Genomic DNA, 19,652 nt, shown 5'->3' with positions numbered 1-19,652 from the left:
TCAGTTATTAATTAGTAGAACATCATACAGTATTCATAACACCTTTTAAATGACTGGGAATAGATTTCATTCCTTTTCTTTCTTTTTTTTTGCGTAATTTCTGAGTTAGTGTTCAACCACACTTCGAGTCTTACTGTTTCTAGATCTATTTTCGTTTTAAAGCCCTACTTTTGTAATCTAGCCTCCAGATATCCCTAAATACGTTACATTAAGTTAAAATCTGGAGGTTGAGGAGATATTTTCTAAACTTTAGGACAATTTTCGAGGCACTAGACGCAAACGTTGAAAACCGTGTGCTTCTTATCGTTATCTTGATGAAAAACAAAGTTGTTTCCAATAACCAAATTTTTGGCTAAGAGTTCAAAATTGGTTTTTAAAATACTTAAAGGAACAGCATGATTCATTATTTCATCAAAAAATTACAAACTACCAAGTCCTGATGCTGATATGCACCCTCACACTAGAACACCTCCACCGTCCTGATTAACTGATCCAAATAAGTTCTTAAGATTAAGTTCCTAATTTTTTCTTCTACTTACAGTTACACAACAATTTAACCAAAAATGTTGAATTTATTTTTATATGTAAATAAGGCGTGATTCTAAAACTTTTTTAGCTTATTTATCATTGATTTTGCGACGAAAAGCGTAAGCTTTCTGTTTTTCGCACGACCAAAAAAATTTCTGCGGGAAGAGGATCTATTTAATCCAGCTAATCAGAGAACTTGGCGAACAATTTTAGGTGAAAATTAAATGTGAAATGTTTCATTTAACTCTACAGAAACTTTTACAGCACTCAAATGTGTATTTTCCATAAATTTTTTAACTTTAAATCTCCGATCACGCTTTGTCAACTTTGCCGGTTGACCTTTTCTTACCTTCTTTTCGGTCCGATTCCTTTCTTTAAAGCATTTTATCAAGCACTTTACTATACAAACAAATAAATTAACTAATTTAGAGACATTTGAAACCAATTTACCACTACTGTGGGAAAAAAATTCAAATTTTGAATGGTGTTTGCGGTTTTTTACGAATACCAGCCATTTTACAGTAATAAGCACAATATTAAGGAATTAATAAACAAAAAATTAAAGCCAAATGACTTATAAGGGTCAACACAATGCAAAAATATTAATAAAATGACATATGATAATTTTAATCATGAATTTATTCGAAAATATTTGAGTGTACGATGACTTTTGTGGCGTGTTATTTCTCTGTCTCTTCGTTTTCTGACCCATTTCAAAAAGAAGATCCGTCAATATTTTGAAAAAACCAATGGGTTGTATTTAGAATGACATAGGAATGATGTGACAAAATATTGAACTTTATATTCGAATTCAGTTTCGAGTTATTTTGGTTTTTCTAAAAAATTTCAAAGTGTACGAACACTTTTGATGGGAGCCACTGTATAATTTAGTTTTTTTTTTTTTTTCATTCTGCTTCGAGGTAAACTCAACATATTATGTTTTTTAATGATTTTGAGGGAATGTGAAGACTTGATTTAAGCATTATTAAACAACCATTTCTAAATATTAATTAATATAAAGGATTTATGTCCTCTTCCGAGTAAAAATTTTCAACAAAAGTGCAGCATTCTATTTTTTCCAAATTTGAAGTTGCATACCTTGTTATTGTACTCATCCGACGATATTACAGACTTAATTCCCCAACTTTTATGACATATAAAGGGGGTGGGGGTCGTAATAGTAACAGTCCTTACGTGTGAACATTGTAGGTGAAGCAGTGCAACGTAGTTTCTTTAAGAAAATCCTCCGAGTCCTTCCCAGCTGAGAGAGAAAAAAACCTAAAATTTTTAAAGAAACTCAAATTTCAGTTAATGAAGATTTGTACTTTATTTTCTATGTACTTGAACTAAAATCTTATTTGTAAGCATTTCTCGGTGCCGATTTAGATTTTGCGAATAATCTAATGTTGGTTTTTGCAGACTATGTTTTTAATTTGTGATCAGTGTCGCAGACCGTTGAAAAAAGTTCCGCTTCCGGGATATAGATAAATACTGTATTGGGATTAGATTTGCGTGTTCAAACTAGGGCCCCAGAAGGAATACTCCCCATGTTAAACCAAGTACTTTTTTGAGTATTTTTGATTGAAAAAGGTTTATTAAAATAATTTTTGTAATGTAACTTCGATGAAATTTGTAATGACATTTTATTCAATGTTAACCTGCTTTGTATCGTATTGCTATCGTTAAATCTACTTTCAATGCAAAAAAAAAAATACTGCAGGTAACGTTAGCACGCAGTACGATTCAAGGCATGTCTCCTGATCTCCTCGCTCAGGGATTGACTGTATAGTGCCCTTTTAACAAATTAAAAGTTTTAAATTGTATATATTTTTTAATATACTATCACGTCCAAACACAAAATGTCGTTATCGCAGTAATTTCGTTTTTAGCCTACTTTCCCCGTAAAAGTCAAAGAAAGAAGAAAAAAGCATGAAAGAAGGCTTAATGCATCTTAAAAATATCCCGAAAAACAAAAAAAAGTCAAAAATAAATAAAATAGTTAGATAAATATTGAAAAATTAAAAATTGGAAAGTAGGGTATTGAGATGGGGAAAAATGTCTGTCGGTCTGTCTGTCTGTCAGTCTGTCTGTCTGTCCCCCCCCCCCCTAATAACTTTTGAATGAATAGTCCGATTCGAACAAATTTTTTTTGTTAGAAAGATCTCGGCGAGTATACGTCATTCCTATATTTCACTTTTTGATTTGAACTATTTTTTGTTCAATTTTGAACAGTTCAAAAAAACTTAACATTAGCGCCTACGGGGAAATTCAAGGCAATTCCGAACTGTGAGGTGAATTTGCTTCAAACAAACTTTGTAGGAAAAAACTTTTGATGAAAAACATGTATATAAAATATCTTTTTGATTTGAACAATTTTCCGTTCAATTTTGAACAGTTCAAATCCCTTAACATTAGCGCCTACGGGGAAACTGAAAGTCAATGTAGATTCCGTACTTGAAGGCGGATTTACTTCAAACAAATTTTGTTGGAAACAGCTCTTGACAACTAACTCCAGACTCCGACAATTTAGGGGCACCTGACTCCGACTCGACTCCTGTGCCCGATAATTAATCGGACTCCGATTCCCCAAATTCGACTCTGACTTCGTAGTTTTGGAAAAAATTTATACACGGTGGACAGATCACTGACTCCGATTTTTGGATATTCGACTCCGACTCCTTTATCCCAAAATGAGATTGACTCCGGCTCCGCAGCTATGGTTTTAACTGTGTAATAATTATTGTTGATATGACTTGTTTTTATTTTCACGCTAAAGTTTTAATTTAGGCATTCAGTTTTCGGCGAATAAACTCGAAGTCATTCATGTTTCTACATAAAGATTTACGCAGACGATTTTTTTTTTTTTTTTTTTTTTTTTGAGAATGAAAATTATTTCTTTAAGTTGACATTTTATTGTTTTTATTTATTTTGGTAATTGCATTCATTCATCTAAAAAATTATTTTTGGCAACAGAGGAAAAAGAAACGATTTTTTTTTTTTTTTGATATGATGTTAAGCTTATTAATTTTAAATATTATTTTTCCGTTTTGAAAGCTGTTAAAGAATTTTTTTTTTTTTTTTTGATGGAAAAAAGTGTATTAGCTGCTTTGTTTCAAAGGTGCTTTTTTTTTTTTTTTTTTTTTTTTTTTAAGATGAGTAAGGAATATTTTATTCCTAGAAATCAGCTTAAAATGTTTAAAAAATATTTTTGAAACAATTTGCGATTTTAGCTATTTTTCAGAATATTGATCAGGTACTAGAAAGTAGTATGGGTATATGGGAAAGTAGGCTCGTTTAGTTCTAGACAGAACTTCTTGTTTGAAATTATATAATAGTCCGTAAACCTTGATGGGAAATTGAAGCTCATATACGTTATAGCCAGAGCTGCCAACTTTTGAAAATCTAAATTAGTCGCTGAGTTTTGTGTGTGGGGGAGGGGGGGGGGCAATTTTAATAGTAAATGTAAGAGGCGCAATAAATAATTTACGTTTAAATTTACAATAGGACAAGCAAATTTATTTTGAAAAAATATTCTTTTTTTTTTTAAATATCTTTCTCACTTTACTATTCATTATGATAAATTCATTTTGTTTATTTTTAAAGAAAAATGTGGAAAATTACCAAGCACAAAAGCAATATCATCTAAAATATGGATTTAATATTTAAGATTATGGATTTAATATGGATTTTATCTGAAATGATTGGAATATTTCTTCGGATTAAAAAAAAAAAGAAAATCGTAAGTTTTTGACACATTTTCGTAGTTTCGTAGTTCAAGGCTGTAGTTCGTAGAAACTACGATATTTTCGTAGCAGTTGGCAGCTCTGTATGTTATAGCCATAAATTCGCTATATACGGCTACGCTATCAGCGGGAACTACTGCATATTCTGTACTGCCCGAACCCTTATTTCCCTCTTCAAGGGGCGTTCGACTTGTCAAGAAAGAAAAAATAAATTAAAAAGCTCATCAGACCTTCTCTCATGCCCCGTTCCTAACCAATTATTTCTTCAATTTGAATGGAAATGCAGCTCAACACCCACCAGCTAACCGAGCCAAGTGACAGATCAAATATCACTGTTACCGCCTCTTAACTCCTAACCGGTAATTTCTGCCGCTTTAAGAAAGCTCTGTTGAAATATATATATCCGGTAACCCACAATCCGGTAATCAAGTTTCGCCCCCATAGCCTGATAGAAATTCCATCTTGCCGCGTTCTCTCTTCAATTCCTTTCAATTGCACCTTTCAACGTTCTGTCGAGCCAGCGGCTTTTAACTAGCCGGAGTTGAGAAGTCGGTCGGCTGTCAGATCTTTTGTTCGGGGGAGCTTGATTTCTCCCCTATTTATATCTTTTTTTTTTTTTTTTTTACTCGGAACTGCATTTTGCTCTGCTATTAATATATTGGATGTCATTTCCACCTTGTCCAGCTGATGTCTGATAAGAAATTCCAAATACTGCATTGTAATTTTTTAATATATATTTATTCGTTTGACTTGTTGGCGATGGCAACACATCTTTTTTTAAATCTCCGGGTTGATTCGTTTTAGGCGAGACAAATTATTTATGATTTCTTAAAAAACCTCAAATATAAACGTCTATTTTTGAGAAAGTGAAGACTTGATTTAACAATCATTTCTAAATTGTATTTATTAGACGTATTAAGAGTTGCCAACTCCTCAGCATTTTGCGGAGTTGCTCCGCAAAAATAGCAAAACTCCGCAGCTCCCTCCGCATTTCCCGGCCGAGCGTTTTCAAGTATGACATAGTGTTTAAAGCTGTTTTTAATTTTTATGTCGGTGTTTAAAATGATTATCAAAGCTCAAAAAATAATTTTAGATAATTGGTTTTAGTTTTTTATTGCATTTTGTGCAAAATATCGAGCTACTCCGAAAAAATTCAAAATGCTCCTCAAAATCACCACAGGTGCTCCTACAATTATTTTTCCAAGATTGGTAATCCTGCGTATTTATGTCTTCGGTCAAAAGTTTTTACGTCGATCGTAAAATACATGCGTCGATCAAAAATTTTCAACAACAGTGAAAAATTTTATTTTGCCAAAACTGTACCTGATTGTAGAACACAGTTCAACGATTTATACTTTATTTTTAATTTTTTTTCAGGGTGGTTTTAAAGTAGCGCATATCCTATTTTGACTTCTTGTAAAAGATCCAGTTAGAGAATTTAATCGAAAGAAAGGAAGTTGTTACAGAGATTTGTTAAAATGTTGGCTTTTATTTTCAGCAGAGTAAATATCGTATTAACTAGAATTGACAATAGCTTAAGGTCGAGGGTTCCAGGGTGATCAACTCCCAACCTCAGGGGCGGATTCAGGGGAGGGTCAAAGCGTCAGCTGACCCCCCTGTGATAAGAATTTTACTGTAATTGATGTTAAATTTCAATTTTTTAGATCCGAAAAATTAGTACAGGAATCAATGTTAACTTTTTTTTTTTTTAATTTTACTTTCTTGCTTCTGTTAGGTGTTTCTTCTAAGCGAGTCATAGTTCAATGGATTGGCTGAGTTTGATTACTGTGCTATTGCTATTTTGAGTTTTTTCAATTAAATTTTTCAATGCCGCAGCTTGCGCCGTGGATCTCCCTCAAATTTTCATCAAAAGTCACATTTCTTTAGGCAGATAGGCTGGTCATGTTACAGTAAGCTTTGTTTATATGAGATTACATCTATAAATAGTTGGAAAAAGCACACAAGACACAAACGACCTACGGTTTGAGGTGGAGGAGAACGGAAAAAAAAGTTAAGCTCATTAGAGAAAATTGTGCTTTAGAAAATGAACAAAGAAATCAAGATAGCAATACTCCAGTAAACAAACCCAGTCAATTCTTTGAATTATGATGCGCTGCTAAAAAGAACTACATTACAGAACGAAGCAAAAAAAAAAAAAAAACTTGAAATTGATTTTCCGGGTCCTATTTTTTCGTATCTAAAGAATTGAAGTTTAATAATTATCATCATAACATTTTTCTCACAGGAGGGTCATCTGACCCTTTGACCTTCCCCTGAATCCGCCCTTGCCAAGGAGCACGACAGTATTGATGTTAGAAATGGGAGTTACTATAAGGTCTAGTTATGATTACCACACAGGCTCTAAATCACTATTCTGCCGTGTGCAGGTAAAGGGCAGAAACTGCAAATTTTTCATTCTTCATTTTTTTTTTTTTGCATTTTTGTCATCTATTGTACGTCATCTTTACTGTACCAGCTCGCTTATTTGGCTTCCGTTGAAAAAAGGACGCGAAAAAAGCTTCTAATTCCAGCATTTCCCTATTGTTAGTAATGAATCTAACACGCAAATTCTTCAAATATCTCGAAAACTCATTTCTGCAGATACTGCCGTTTTCCTGCACACGGCAGTATTCACCATGCTGCAGTACTCCAAAATACTGCCGGCCCAGCTGCTCTTATCTATAGTGGTCAGATAAGTTTGACTGCGATCATGGAGAGATCTCGGGCTCGGGTCCGAATCCCGGCCTGGGCATGGATGTACTTTCTCTCTCCTGTTCTTGTCCTTTCTTTGTGTGAATGTGTCGTTATGCTGTGAATGGTTGCCTACCTTATAAACGGGTCCTTGTGTCATTTGTGTACTGTGGAAGCCGGACCTCACACCAAATTATGGTACGGTTGGGAAAGTGAAGCAGCGCACCCCAAAATCGCCAGACTAGCTGACACAAAATAACAACTCCAACAAACTCACGAAACAAGGTAAAACAAACACGCTTTTTGTATTTGAGAAAAAGAAAGTCACTTCCAACATTTGTTGTCACTTCTAAAATCTACCTGCTAAAAATAAAGCCAAATTTTCAATTACATGGGCTCATGGGTGAAAATACATCCGGCGGAAGGATTAATTATTCATCGTTCATTTTTCTCTTAAGAAATAAGTTTAACTCCTAAAAATATTTTCAAAACGATCTTTAGGCGATAATAGTAAATAGAACATTTGGTTTAGCGAACCACCAAAAATCAACGAACGATTTTCAAAATTTCGTAGTAGTTCATAAAACATTGTTCTATTAAAATGGTAAATGAAGTAGAACATCCTCTTTAAACTTTTCTTTTACTTTATTTTTATTTATTTATTTTTTAAGGAGTGTCATTGCTTCCTTTAGAAATTATTAACCCACCTACATGTGACCGTTGCCTGTTGAAAGTAGACGCCTGCAGTCGAAACCGAAAATTTAAACGTGCCTAAAGTTGAAGAATATCACTATCTTCGCAAAAAAATAAAGAATATTATAATTTTATGTGGCTATTTTGCACGAAATGCAAAAGCTCATTTTTGATGAATCATTGTTTCATTTGTAAGACGGTAAAATTTTATAGATTTTATCAGCTTTAGGAAGTCGTTTTAAATTTAAATTTTACCTTTCAAGCGCTCTTCAGTGTCAGAGCAAAGTGACTTTGAATTCTTTCGGCCGCAAATAGAGTCCGTTATCAGAGCCATCACGAAAGCGCGCTAGAATATTGTTAACCGAGAACGGAGTTCCCAAGTATCTCTTCCACAATCTTTTCACAGTTCCTGCACGTAGAACCCCTATAACTGGAGAGGCCGACCCATCCGCCATTTTGGAGTAAGCGTACTTATCGCTCAACAGGGAAATACAGAATAAAAGACATTCCGTAGAACGCTGCAACATGTTAGCAAAGATTGCAGAGCATTAATAACGTAATGATTAATAACATAATCATCTTTACTAATGATAAACCTGAAAGCCTGTCTGGATGTCTGGATCTCTGTGACGCGCATAGCGCCTAGACCGTTCGGCCGATTTTCATGAAATTCGGAACAAAGTTAGTTTGTAGCATGGGGGTGTGCACCTCGAAGCGATTTTTCGAAAATTCGATTTTGTTCTTTTTTCTATTCCAATTTTAAGGATACTTTACCGAGCAAATTATCACAACGTGGTCGAGTAAATAACCAAATTATCATAAAGTAGAACCGTAAAATGGGCAAGCAAATGAATATAGCAAATTGGCGAGAAAATCATCATCCAATATTTGTAGATACAGTCGACGCTCGATATAAAGACCATCTCCGTCCCTGAAAAAAAGGTCATTATAACGAGTGGTCGTTATAAGAGGTATAATTAAAAAATATATGTACAGTCATCGTGCATGCCCCGTTGTTCCAAAAACAAAATGGTACTTTTTCTAACATTCCAGTTAAATGCCCAAATCTTATTTTTATCGTAGAAATTTTTAGAAAAATCATATGCAAAATACTATACTAATATGCAAAATACTAATATTAAAAAAATTTTAAAGTGGAAAATATAGGGAGGAAAATGTTCCACACTTACAAATCTGCTATTATTACTGCTCCCACTACATTTTCTGAAGATAAAACCAGAAACAGATTTTTGCAAAACATTATTTTCTGTTTCAGATATAGGTGATAAATTGTGGTTTTCTTGCTTTCCAAAGAAACATTTAAAAGTCCCTCGAGAACCTCAAATCTTAAAAACCCCTAGATTGAAACACCTAACTACCAACACATCTGTCAACTCCCTTTTCTTAGGAATCTGGAAATTTCTCGATTTTTCCTCTCATTATTTTCTCTGTGGTGAATGGTAATTCCCCCCCCCCCCCCCCTAATGAAGTTGGATTTAACATTGAAAACATCAGGCAGATGTCCACAAACAATAATTAAGTTTATTCCACAAGCTACAATAGGAAAGAACACCAGAAATAGCGTCCCCTGAATTCGGTCGTTGTATTGGATAGATGATACAGAACGGTCGTTATAACGAAGGCAAATTATCGTAGAGTTCATAGGAACAAAGTTGGGACTTTTACCACTGGTCGTTATAATGGGACGGTCATTATAATGTGTGGTCGTTATAATGAGCGTCGACTGTATACAGGCGAACCAAACGACCTTTTAATTTTCTACTACGGGCAAAGCCGTGCGTGTACCACTAGTGAGAAATAAATCGATATTAACTTCACACAAACGAGATCCATTTCCAGGCTGACATTCACTTCGTCGGCTATTAATTATCCAATTCTTTTTTTTTTTTTTTTCTGCATCTGCTGGAAATCTGAAGAGCTGAAATCTATTTTTGTAGCTGTTTGCACGACTAACAGCCGAACAACCACCCATTTGACTCAATTTAACATATGCTAAAGAAATGTAAACATCTGCAGCCATGGGCGCTAGAGATGAGTTCGGGCTCATTTTTGAGAGCCCAGGCCCGCCCGAGCCCGAAAATTTGTAACCGAGCCCGCCCGAGCCCGAGTGATATTGTCTCCGACAAAAATCCGAGCCCGCCCCGAGCCCGAAGGAAACTTTCTTGTATCAAAAACTTAAGTCTTCTACAGTCTGACATGATCTCTCTGTTAATGAAAAATGTTACGTCAAATGTTCTTCATTAACAGAAGTTTCTAAATTTTCTTAAAGTGCTTCACTTCAAATGCATTACTGTATTGCAATAGTAATCGCAAAAAAACACTATAAATAAGTGTTAATTAATTTTTGAAAGGGGGGGGGGGTAAATTTGACATTGATTGAACTGATTTAAATGTTCCTTTCATTTTCTCACAGTAGGAAAATGCTTATTTGCTTTGAATTTGTATGGAGATTGGCGATTGAATATCTGTGCCTGGGCTCGGGCTCGGGCTGTCGGGCCCGGGCTGAGCCCGTCTCATCTCTAATGGGCGCCCATTTACAAAATTTTAAGAGGGGGGGGGGCTCAGATATTTTCTCCATGGTTTAGCCGGATATTTTCTTTATAGAGACTGATTTCAGTACAGATTCGAGTTATTAAAATTTGATTTTTTTAATAACTCATTTATTAATGGCTGGAGAAGAAATGTTTTTACGTCTTTGCAAATAAAGTACTAAAAGCAATAAAGTTCTAATTTCTAACCAGGGGGCTTGAGGCCCCCCCCCCCCCTATATGAGCGCCCTTCTCTGCAGCAATGCTATCGCTGCGAAGCACTGTATCACGTTTGCTCCAAAATGGCGGATGCGTCTGCTCTTCCACTATAGGGGCCTTACCTGCACGAAGAGATGAACAAAAAACAGCCCAGGTGAGGGGAAAAATAAGAAAATGCCAGAACGAATTTTGGAATTCTAAAAAGCCCCGACTTTTTTTTTTTATTTATTTATTATTATTATTATACATCGCGGATCCGGAAAGCGTTTGAGGGAGGACGGGCATCGAAAGCGCTGTCTTGTTCAGAACCAGTTGTCGGCAAGTCGCGCGAAATGATAGTCATTACCATCTCTTAATCATCTCCTTTTGCACCGTCTGTGGGGGTTCTGATCCGCCCTGTTCTCGGCCCGGCCGCTTACGTTAAAAACTAAAAATGGCATAATTCGGTGCTCGGTTTTAAAACGGGTTCTTTATTTTTCTTGCACGAAGCCCGTAAATAGTGATTAGGGCATCTTTTGGTGTGGGTATAGAACCGTCAGGTTTTGTAAACGGCGAATGATAAATTATCCTCGCTTCACACCGATGGGCTAGCTCATGAAACAATATTTTAAGAATAGTGTTTATGAGGGACCGTTTAAGTCGAAATTAGAGCTGTCTTATCTTTAAAATCGTGTTACGCAAAATTATTAAGCGTGCAGATGACGAATTGCTTCTAATGCTTCTTTTTTTCATTGGAACTCTACAAAGCTACTAAGCTAGAGTCTAGAAATGATGAGATAAATGGAATAAGCAATTTTATAAACAAGACAGCCAATACAATTTCTTCTAGCTTAATATCCATACGTAGGATATATACTAATGTACAAAACCTCAAATCCTTTTTTAAAATACTTTCAAAAGAAAGTAAAATTAAGAAATAACAACTGCACAAAAATTACAGATTACTCATGTGTTTCAGGGTTACATCCTATTTCACTTTTCAAGCACAACGGTATTTATTTAACGTAGTGGTACCCGTACAGCTTTGCCTGTAGTAGAAAATTAAAAGGTCACTTTGATTCACCTGTATATTTACAGTTAGCGTCTACTATGCATTAAGTTTTTTTTTTTTTTCCAAGATCTCATATTTTTGATAGACTTGAAAATTTAGCAGTACGACTACCAATTGATTAGTCGCTATTATGGTAATTTTTTTAGAAAAAAAGTCTAAGAAATCGAAAACAAACATGGTTGTATGTTCTCATGTACGTTGTACGCTTGTGACTGAATTTGGTGCATCATTTTCGGCTTTAAAACGCAAAATAAAATATTTTTCCAAAATTAAACACTATTTACTGAACATAATTCCATAAGATCTAAGGAAATAAAAGCAAACGACTTAATCTTATTAAAATATTTCAATTTAAATCCTTTTAAATAAAAGAAAAAGGTTAGAATGACAAAAAAGGGTACGCTTTTAAAAATGATTAAAACAAACAAAAAAAAAGAAGTAATAAAACAATCACAGGGTCTAAAAAACGTAACCATTTGTAGCATACAAAAGTTAATTTCCGTTATGAAAATAATTCTATGTACCTTTAATTTTTGATTTTATACTCGAGCTTAATTATTTAGAATCGTTTGGCTTTGCTTAGGGTAAGCCTTGTATTTTCATTTTCTTAAAACAATTCTTACAGCTCTCCGAATTCTCGTAGAAACTTCGAACAAACTTCTTCTAATACAGAAAATTTCATCCGTAATAACTTAAACTAAAAAAATGTGCATGAAATATTTCTCCCCTGTGTTTTCAAATTCACGTGAAAAATGAGCTTAAAATTGAAATAATAAAAGAGTAAAATCGAATTTTCGAAAAATCGCTTTGACATCCAGACGAACTTTCAGCTTTATTATTAGTGAAGAAAATATAAAGATTACTTTAGAGAGAGTTTAAAATGGGCAGTGCTGTAGTTGAAAAAAAAAAAAAAAAATAAAAATAAGGAGAACTTACTTTGGGGTTGACCAAAGTAACTCTCCAAAGTAAGGGATCTAACCGAAGTACGTTAGACAGGATCCTAACCAAAGTAAGTGGGACTCACCAAAAGAAAGGTGGTTTGAAACCAATTTATGTTAAACTAGCTGCGTTGCCCGGCTTTGCGCGGTCCACCTTGAAAATAAAAATTGTGTCAAGTGACGTATATTCAACAATCAGGTGTAAAAAATAAGTAAAAAAAAACATCATGATTTCCTTTCTAAACAATGAAGACAGATATTAAAATACTTTTAAGAAATTAAATCCAGAAAGATGGATTTAAAATGCGTAACCATGGAAACACAAAATAAAATAAGTTTAAGGAATTAAAATGCGAAAGAAAATGGTTCACAATTTGAATGGAATCGAGATTTCTGAAACTTGATTTAAAAAGGCTTGTAACTTTTTTTTCTTTCGAGATAAAAGCTTATTTTTTCGGCCATAGGTCGAGTTAATTCTGGAGTAAAAAAGGTCGCTTTTTCCAATGGCGTCAAAAAGAAAGCTGTGGGACAACTCCTTCACTTTTTATTGATTTATTTAATGAAGAAAGTAGTACCTAAATTTCAGCTAAGCCTAAAAAAATTCGAGCTAAAAACGCAAATAACTCCCGCTGTAATAAAGTTAGAGCATTGAAACAAATAGCGTAGAACGCGGAAAATTCTACCCTTTCGAACGATATGTAATATTAATATGTGAAAGTAATTTTCCACCCCCATATTCGGGAATTTATGTGAAAATTGGGCCTAAATTGGAATAAAAAAAGAACTATTCATCGAATTGTTTTTGAACTGGTCTGCAAACCTTCTCAGGACTTAAAAGAGCAAACTGTGAAAATTTCAGCAAAATCGGCCGGGTAGTTCTCGAGTTTTGCGAGTTCAAACAAACAGACGCTTTTTGGAGACTTCATTTTATACTATGTAGAGATTTGCATTATTTTTCCAGTAAAAAAAAAATATTTCAGAATGTGGCTTTTCCACCCAACTACAAAACTGAAATTAAGGTAAACTTTTCACAGACGAGTCGATTACTATGATATGTACTGTCTACATTCAGTGGCGCACACAGGATGTTCTCAACGGGGGGGGGGGGTCCAGGATGGAAGGTCCACCATCTCATACCATACTCTAACACGCCCCCAAACATATTCTATTGATTTTATTGATTGTCGGGAACAAAAAATATTTTTGAAACAATATTGAATAATTGCTTAGCATTAGTTAATGAAAAATATTTATGAATAACAAATACTTAATTAAAATACAGTATTTGTTATAATTAATGATACGTCAGAATGTACAAGAATGAATGTATTTACTTTTCTCATAATTAAAAATAAAAACAGGGAAGCAAAATCACAGGGCCGTAAAATAAAAGTCCTTGGGTTATCTATTATGAAAGCGTTTTATGCAATTAAGACGTTTGAGTTTTGGAACAATATTTTTTGGAAATTCTTAAACATCAACGAACATTTAAATGTCGAACCGAACTTTTCGGTGGGAGGGGGGGGGGGTGAGTCTAAGAACCTCTTCCCCCTTGTATACAGCCCTGCAAAATCACCATTCTAGAACAAGTTGTTTTCACATACAGTTCGATTTCGTAGGGAAAGAAAGAGAGATTTTTTAAATATTTATTTTATTTATTAAATCTGAAATTATTGTCACCTTTGCTTGAAATAATTTTACTTACAAACATAAGGTTATAGTCTATTAAAAAAACTCAAGGGCCAAGGAGGGGCCAGGGCCCGGACCCTCCCCTTGTGTGCTCCATTGTCTTCACTGTTTCTATATGTTTCACTCCTCAAAAATCTATTTCATTCCTCTAAAAATGTCAAGGAATGTTTTCACGCCTTGAAAACAACCCCTAGCAACAGGGGTGCCCATCCCCCCCCCCCTTCCATGCTTTCTCAACCCTCTTTCCCTTTTTAATTTTTTAGCTCTACTTTTTCCAATTTAATATTTTTTAAAAAATATTTTTATTTATTTACTTATTCATTTATTTTTAATCATTATTATTATTGCTAGAAAGTCTCCCGTCAAGCAGGGTCGAACTGGGTCCCCAAAAAGGCGCATACCCCAATTTTCCTAAAGGCGCATGCCAGTGGGGGGGGGGGGGGGGTCGCCGAAAGTACATAGACGATCATTTTAGGGGAGCGATCAGAGGCGGATCCAGACGATCCTGTTGAAATGGGCGATTGAGTAATTCATTAAGGGGGGGGGGGAAGGGGGGACTAATGAAAATAAAATTTTTAAAAAATTTGTAAGAACTGAAGCATGTGTTTTTTTTTTTTTTGAATAATGTGCTTTGTTCAAAGAGTTTGAATGAAAGTTATAAGTGTTTCGAGTATCACACACACAAGAATAAAAAATTGAAAAAAAAAAAGAGTTTTATTTTACTAATATTCTGGATCTATTATCAAAATTAAACCCTTTAACTTTTGATTCGTTTGAAAACTCGTGAAGTTTTTTCAGTTGTTATTCAGGTCCTCAATTGTTCTTTTTTCCTTATAAAAGAAAGGTTGCAGCATCAAAATGTCATCTCTTTTTACCAGTTTACGTACCGAACATAATGAAATACTAAAATTGCATTTGTAAATAAAATTTGAAGATAGTTTTGGATCTGTTTGTTGATTGAGTTTTGTTTAATATTAGCGCAAAGGAAGGAGTTGTTTGCAGACTTTCTCCCGAAAATTTTTGTTTGGAACGCACTTTTAGACTATTTAGAGGTTAACGAGTGGAAGGGAGGTTTGGGGGTCCCGTTCCGGATTTAGTTTTAAATTTAAGGGTATATTTTCGAAAACACAATTATTTGCTATCTTTGTGTTCTTGAAGGGAAAGATTAGATACATCAGTTCTCCCCAGTCGTTTTACGATAGCTTCAAAAACGCAATTTTAGATATCTTTAATATTGCTAAACACCATGGGGTTCAGGGGCTTTCTCTGGAAAAAAATTTGGGATTGAAGTCCTAAAAGCGTAATTGTAAGCCATCTTTGATGACGTAGCAGAAGACATGGGGTTCAGAACTTTTCAACCGAAACTTTTCGATGTAGGAGTTCTAAAAACACCGTTTTAAACGATCTTTGAATGATGTTGAAAGATGAGGAAAGAAAGACATGGGGGCTCCTCTCCGGAAATTTTTTGAAATTTAAGGCTCAAAAACGCAGTTGTAAGCCATCTTTTATGACTTAGGGGGAAGGAACGGGGTTTGGAACTTTCCATCGGAAATTGTTGGAAATTAGAGCTTTGAAATACGATGGTTAGCCATCTTTGGTAGCGTAAAGGGAAGGGATGGAGTCAACAGTTAACCCTCAACTTTTCAAAATTCAAAAATATAATGTTAGTGGGTATTCATTGACGTTAGGAGAAGAACTCGAGATCGAGGGCTTTCCCCCGAAATTTTTTCGGAATTGAAGTTCTAAAAACGTAATTGAAAGCCCTCATTAACGACATTGTCGAAAAAGTTTTCGATTCCGGTGATTTTTTCGAAATTAAAGCTCCAAAAATTCAAAAATTTGACAATCTTCGATGACATTGGAGAGAGGGGTTGAGGAACTTTCCCCTGGAAATTTTTTGGAATTAAAGTCATAAAAATACAGTTGTAGACTATTTTTTGGGATGTGTTGGGGGGGGGGGGAGGAAGAAAGAGATTTTGGTGACCTTTTCCCGGAATTTTTTTAACACAATTTTAGACGATTTTTGTTTATTTGGGAGAAGCGAGATTTTGTGGACTTCCCATTGAAATTGTAAAAACTTGACTGTAGGCCATCATTGTTAACTTTTAGGCTAAGGCACGTTTCACTAGTGTTTTGAATCGAGTGCCAAAAACGGCAATTTACAAAAAAATAATGAATAAGTACATTCGGAATTTCTGAAGTGTCGCCCAGTGGTTTGATTTCGCATCTTCTGAGTGATATTTTTTTCACTAGGCGACATTGATGTCACGTGGTCATTATGTTATAAAATGCACTGTTACATATCTATATGAAATTCAACTTTTCCACTATGAAATTCATTAAAAATAAGTGTAGAAAAACTCATAACTTCAATGATGTTAGAAGATAAACAGAGAAGGTCTAGTGGCCTCCCTCTCCAGAAATTTTTTTAAATTTTAATCCTAAAACGCTATTGCCGTCCATCTTTCATGACGTTAGGAAAAGAATGAGATTCGAAACTTTCTTCCAGAACGTTTTCGAAATCGAAGTTCCAGAATAGGCATCTATTTGATTGAAGATTCGAAGGTCTCTCCCTTTTCTTTTTTTCTTTTTTTAAAATAAGAGTCTTAAAAATGCTCTTGTCATCTTTGGAAACATTACGGGAAGGGAGGGGATGGGAAAGAAAGAACTTTTTCCGGCAATTTTCGAAATTGAAACTCAAAAGACGGAAAATTTTAGACGATAACATCAGGGAAAGCAGGCTCGGAGGAAAATTTTCGAAACTTCAAAATGAGGGGAGGGTATGAAAGCTTTTGAATTAACTAGAAAACGTTCGTTCTAAATTTGCAAGACAAGTTTTTTTTTTTTTTTTTTTTTTTCAGCGAAGGCGTTTGCATTGCATTTCATCTTAAAAAATAGGAAGGGCGCACCTGCCCTCGGGCAGGTTGGCAGGCGGGCCAGTCCGAGCCTGCCGTCAAGGTATGACGGGTGAAAATTGCTTCTACATTTGAACGAAGCCATTGCCTGTTTGATGATATTTTGATAGCTGAAACTGTAACCCTAAACTCCAGTAGGTAGCGTTCGTTGTTGACACAGTCTTACCAGTAAAACAGTTAAGTTGCCGGATCGAGTTCAGCCTTGTCACGATAAAGCTTTTCCCTGCATGGTTAACATTTAAAAAAAAACATTATCAAGTTATCATGCCGTGGCGCGAGTTTCATTATTGAAGCACCCAGATTACTCGATCATCGGCTATTATTTATATGAGGATTTGAGTAGAAAGGTTCTGTGCTTTGCCAATGACAGACACACAAACTAAATAAAAAAAATGAAATAAAATATAAATAGAATAAAATAAAATAAATAATTTAAATGAAAAGTAAATCAACAAATAAATTTGAATAAATAAATTCTTTAAAATTAAACCCCCCCCCCAAACAAAAAATTAGATGACACGCCATAATCCCCCCCCCCTGCCCCCTGTGGGCACCCTTGCCTAGCTATCATGCATCAAATTAGATGATTCGCGAAGATGAAATACTTTATTCATTGGAGGGGGTGAATAAAATTTATCAGCATGATGCGAAAATCGGCGGCCCGGATGCATTAACATAAACACTTCCCACGTTCAGCACCCAGGCCGGGGCACCTCGAAAATGAAGGGGTTCCAAACAAAACATTCGCCTTGTTGTTCTATAAACATCTTCCGCAAACAGCATTGTTAGGCAGCAGACGATCGTTCTTTTTTCATTCCCGCTCCAAACAGACGATTATTTTGCATTCGGAGATTATGAGTTTGATGTGTTGTGCTGTTGAGAAGTGGGGAAAGGCTCGGCTAATATAGCGTATGTCTTTTTTTCTTTCCAACAGGGCCACTACGAAGATATGCCTGGTGGTGGAAACATGGACAGGATAGGGGTAAGTGATCATTATATTCAGCTGGTATTCTCAATGATATGGCGCGGGATTTTTTCCCACGGAATTCATCTATTTAGTTAGCGAAAGCGTTATTAGGCCCTAAATGGAATGGGTCGCGCCCATCGGAGTTCTTGGCCGCTTTTCTCGTACTTCGAGGGCTAACGAGGGACGCTTGCTTGTGCTCTTGTTTATTAGCTTAACGAGTAAATAGCTCTGGGGTTTCCATAACAGCATCTTCTCGCAAAAGAAAATTCGGCAGTTCTTTAGAGCGCGTTCCCCCCTTGCCGATCTTTGAAATGAATTGAAGGGTTGTTGCCAAAATTCTCAGAACCCTGTCTTGTGATGCTGCGTTTCTGTTATCCTCACTAGAACGTCTTAATATGTCGATAATAATTGTTTTTTTAATGAAACTTTTTATGCAAAGGCTTTCTGAAATTTTGATCGAATTTTTGAAAGACGGAAGTGACGTAGTTGTTTTTTATGTGACCAAAAAACGCTCTTCCCGTCTTCTTTCTTTCTCGTTGTCCGTGGTTTGAATTCGTCCGGGGTCCGATAGGTTCGAAGCTTAGCAATCTGCCGACTGAGCGATTGTGAATTTCAGTCAGACTGCGCTGTGCAGTAATATTAGTATGTTTGTGCGGAAACGATCATTTCTCTTCTTAAGAACAAAGAAAACAAAGCACTGTGACACATATGGATTAAAAAAAAAAAAAAAATCTGTAAGCAAGTGACAAACACAATCTATGCTATTCAAAGGTGATTTATGAAGAATTAAAATGTTTCTTTGTCTTTACGATGCTTACAAATGTCTTTACGACACACCCTGCTTTTTTTTCACTCAACCCAACTTCAGCTTCCACAACCTGGAGGGCTCAAATTTTAACCCATAGAATCATTTAGAATAAAAATTAAGGTAATGATTTTGTTAAATTTTCAAAATTGGTCTTTAATATGCTTTTTCAAATTGAAACCGTTTGAGGCAGTAATGTTTGCAAGAGAGCAAACTTCAGCTAAATTTAGTTTGCGCTCCAGATAAATAGTGCTTTAAAAATATTATACACCCAAACGTGTTTTTATGCAGTGGCTACGGACCGCATAAAAAATCGCATAAAAAAGTTGGAAACTTCACGAGTAGCTTTAAAAAGTTGTTTTCTCAGCACAGTTTTTTTTTTTTTTTTTTTTTTTATGCGGTGTATAGGGACTGCATGAAAAAAGTCTCACATAGAAAATAACCCAAAAACTTACAAAATTGTATTATTCAAACGAAATCAAAATAAACCAAGTGATAATTTTTGCCGAGTAGTCGGACAAAATTTCCCGAATAAGGAAATTTTTCTTAGGTCACAGTGACTTCCCATCGGGGTGCCCATGTCGTCACTTGGAAGATACTACCTCGCACTCGTTTTAAAATCAATTTCGTCAATTGAATCCCAATCTGATTGAAATTTTAATATACCGCGCAAAAAAAAATTGCATTAAAAAAGACCGCAAAAAAACAGGTTTGGGTTTACCAAATGAGAAAGTACTTTGGTAATCAATAGAGAATTTACGATAGCAATAATAGTTATTGTAATTGCTAAGTGTCCCGCGAAATTGGGGGTTCTACAGAGTACGCAAAAATGTAGTACGTGCAGCTGTTGAATGTAATCGCTTT

General features: G+C 35.2%; 1 protein-coding gene across 1 annotated transcript in view; it reads left to right on the top strand.

Moving 5' to 3' along the window:
- Nucleotides 1–19,652, top strand: part of LOC129229722 (homeobox protein Meis2-like) — a 95,181-nt gene that overhangs the window by 24,508 nt on the left and 51,021 nt on the right. Inside the window, exon 5 of the mRNA XM_054864085.1 lies at nt 17,951–17,998. Within this exon, the coding sequence (XP_054720060.1) occupies nt 17,951–17,998 (48 nt within the window). The remainder of the gene's footprint in view (nt 1–17,950; nt 17,999–19,652) is intronic.

The sequence above is a fragment of the Uloborus diversus genome, chromosome 9 (assembly GCF_026930045.1).
Source record: "Uloborus diversus isolate 005 chromosome 9, Udiv.v.3.1, whole genome shotgun sequence".
Classification (NCBI taxonomy): Eukaryota; Metazoa; Arthropoda; class Arachnida; order Araneae; family Uloboridae; genus Uloborus; species Uloborus diversus.
Note: the sequence above shows the minus strand (reverse complement) of the source record. Positions and strands in the feature narration are given on the sequence as shown.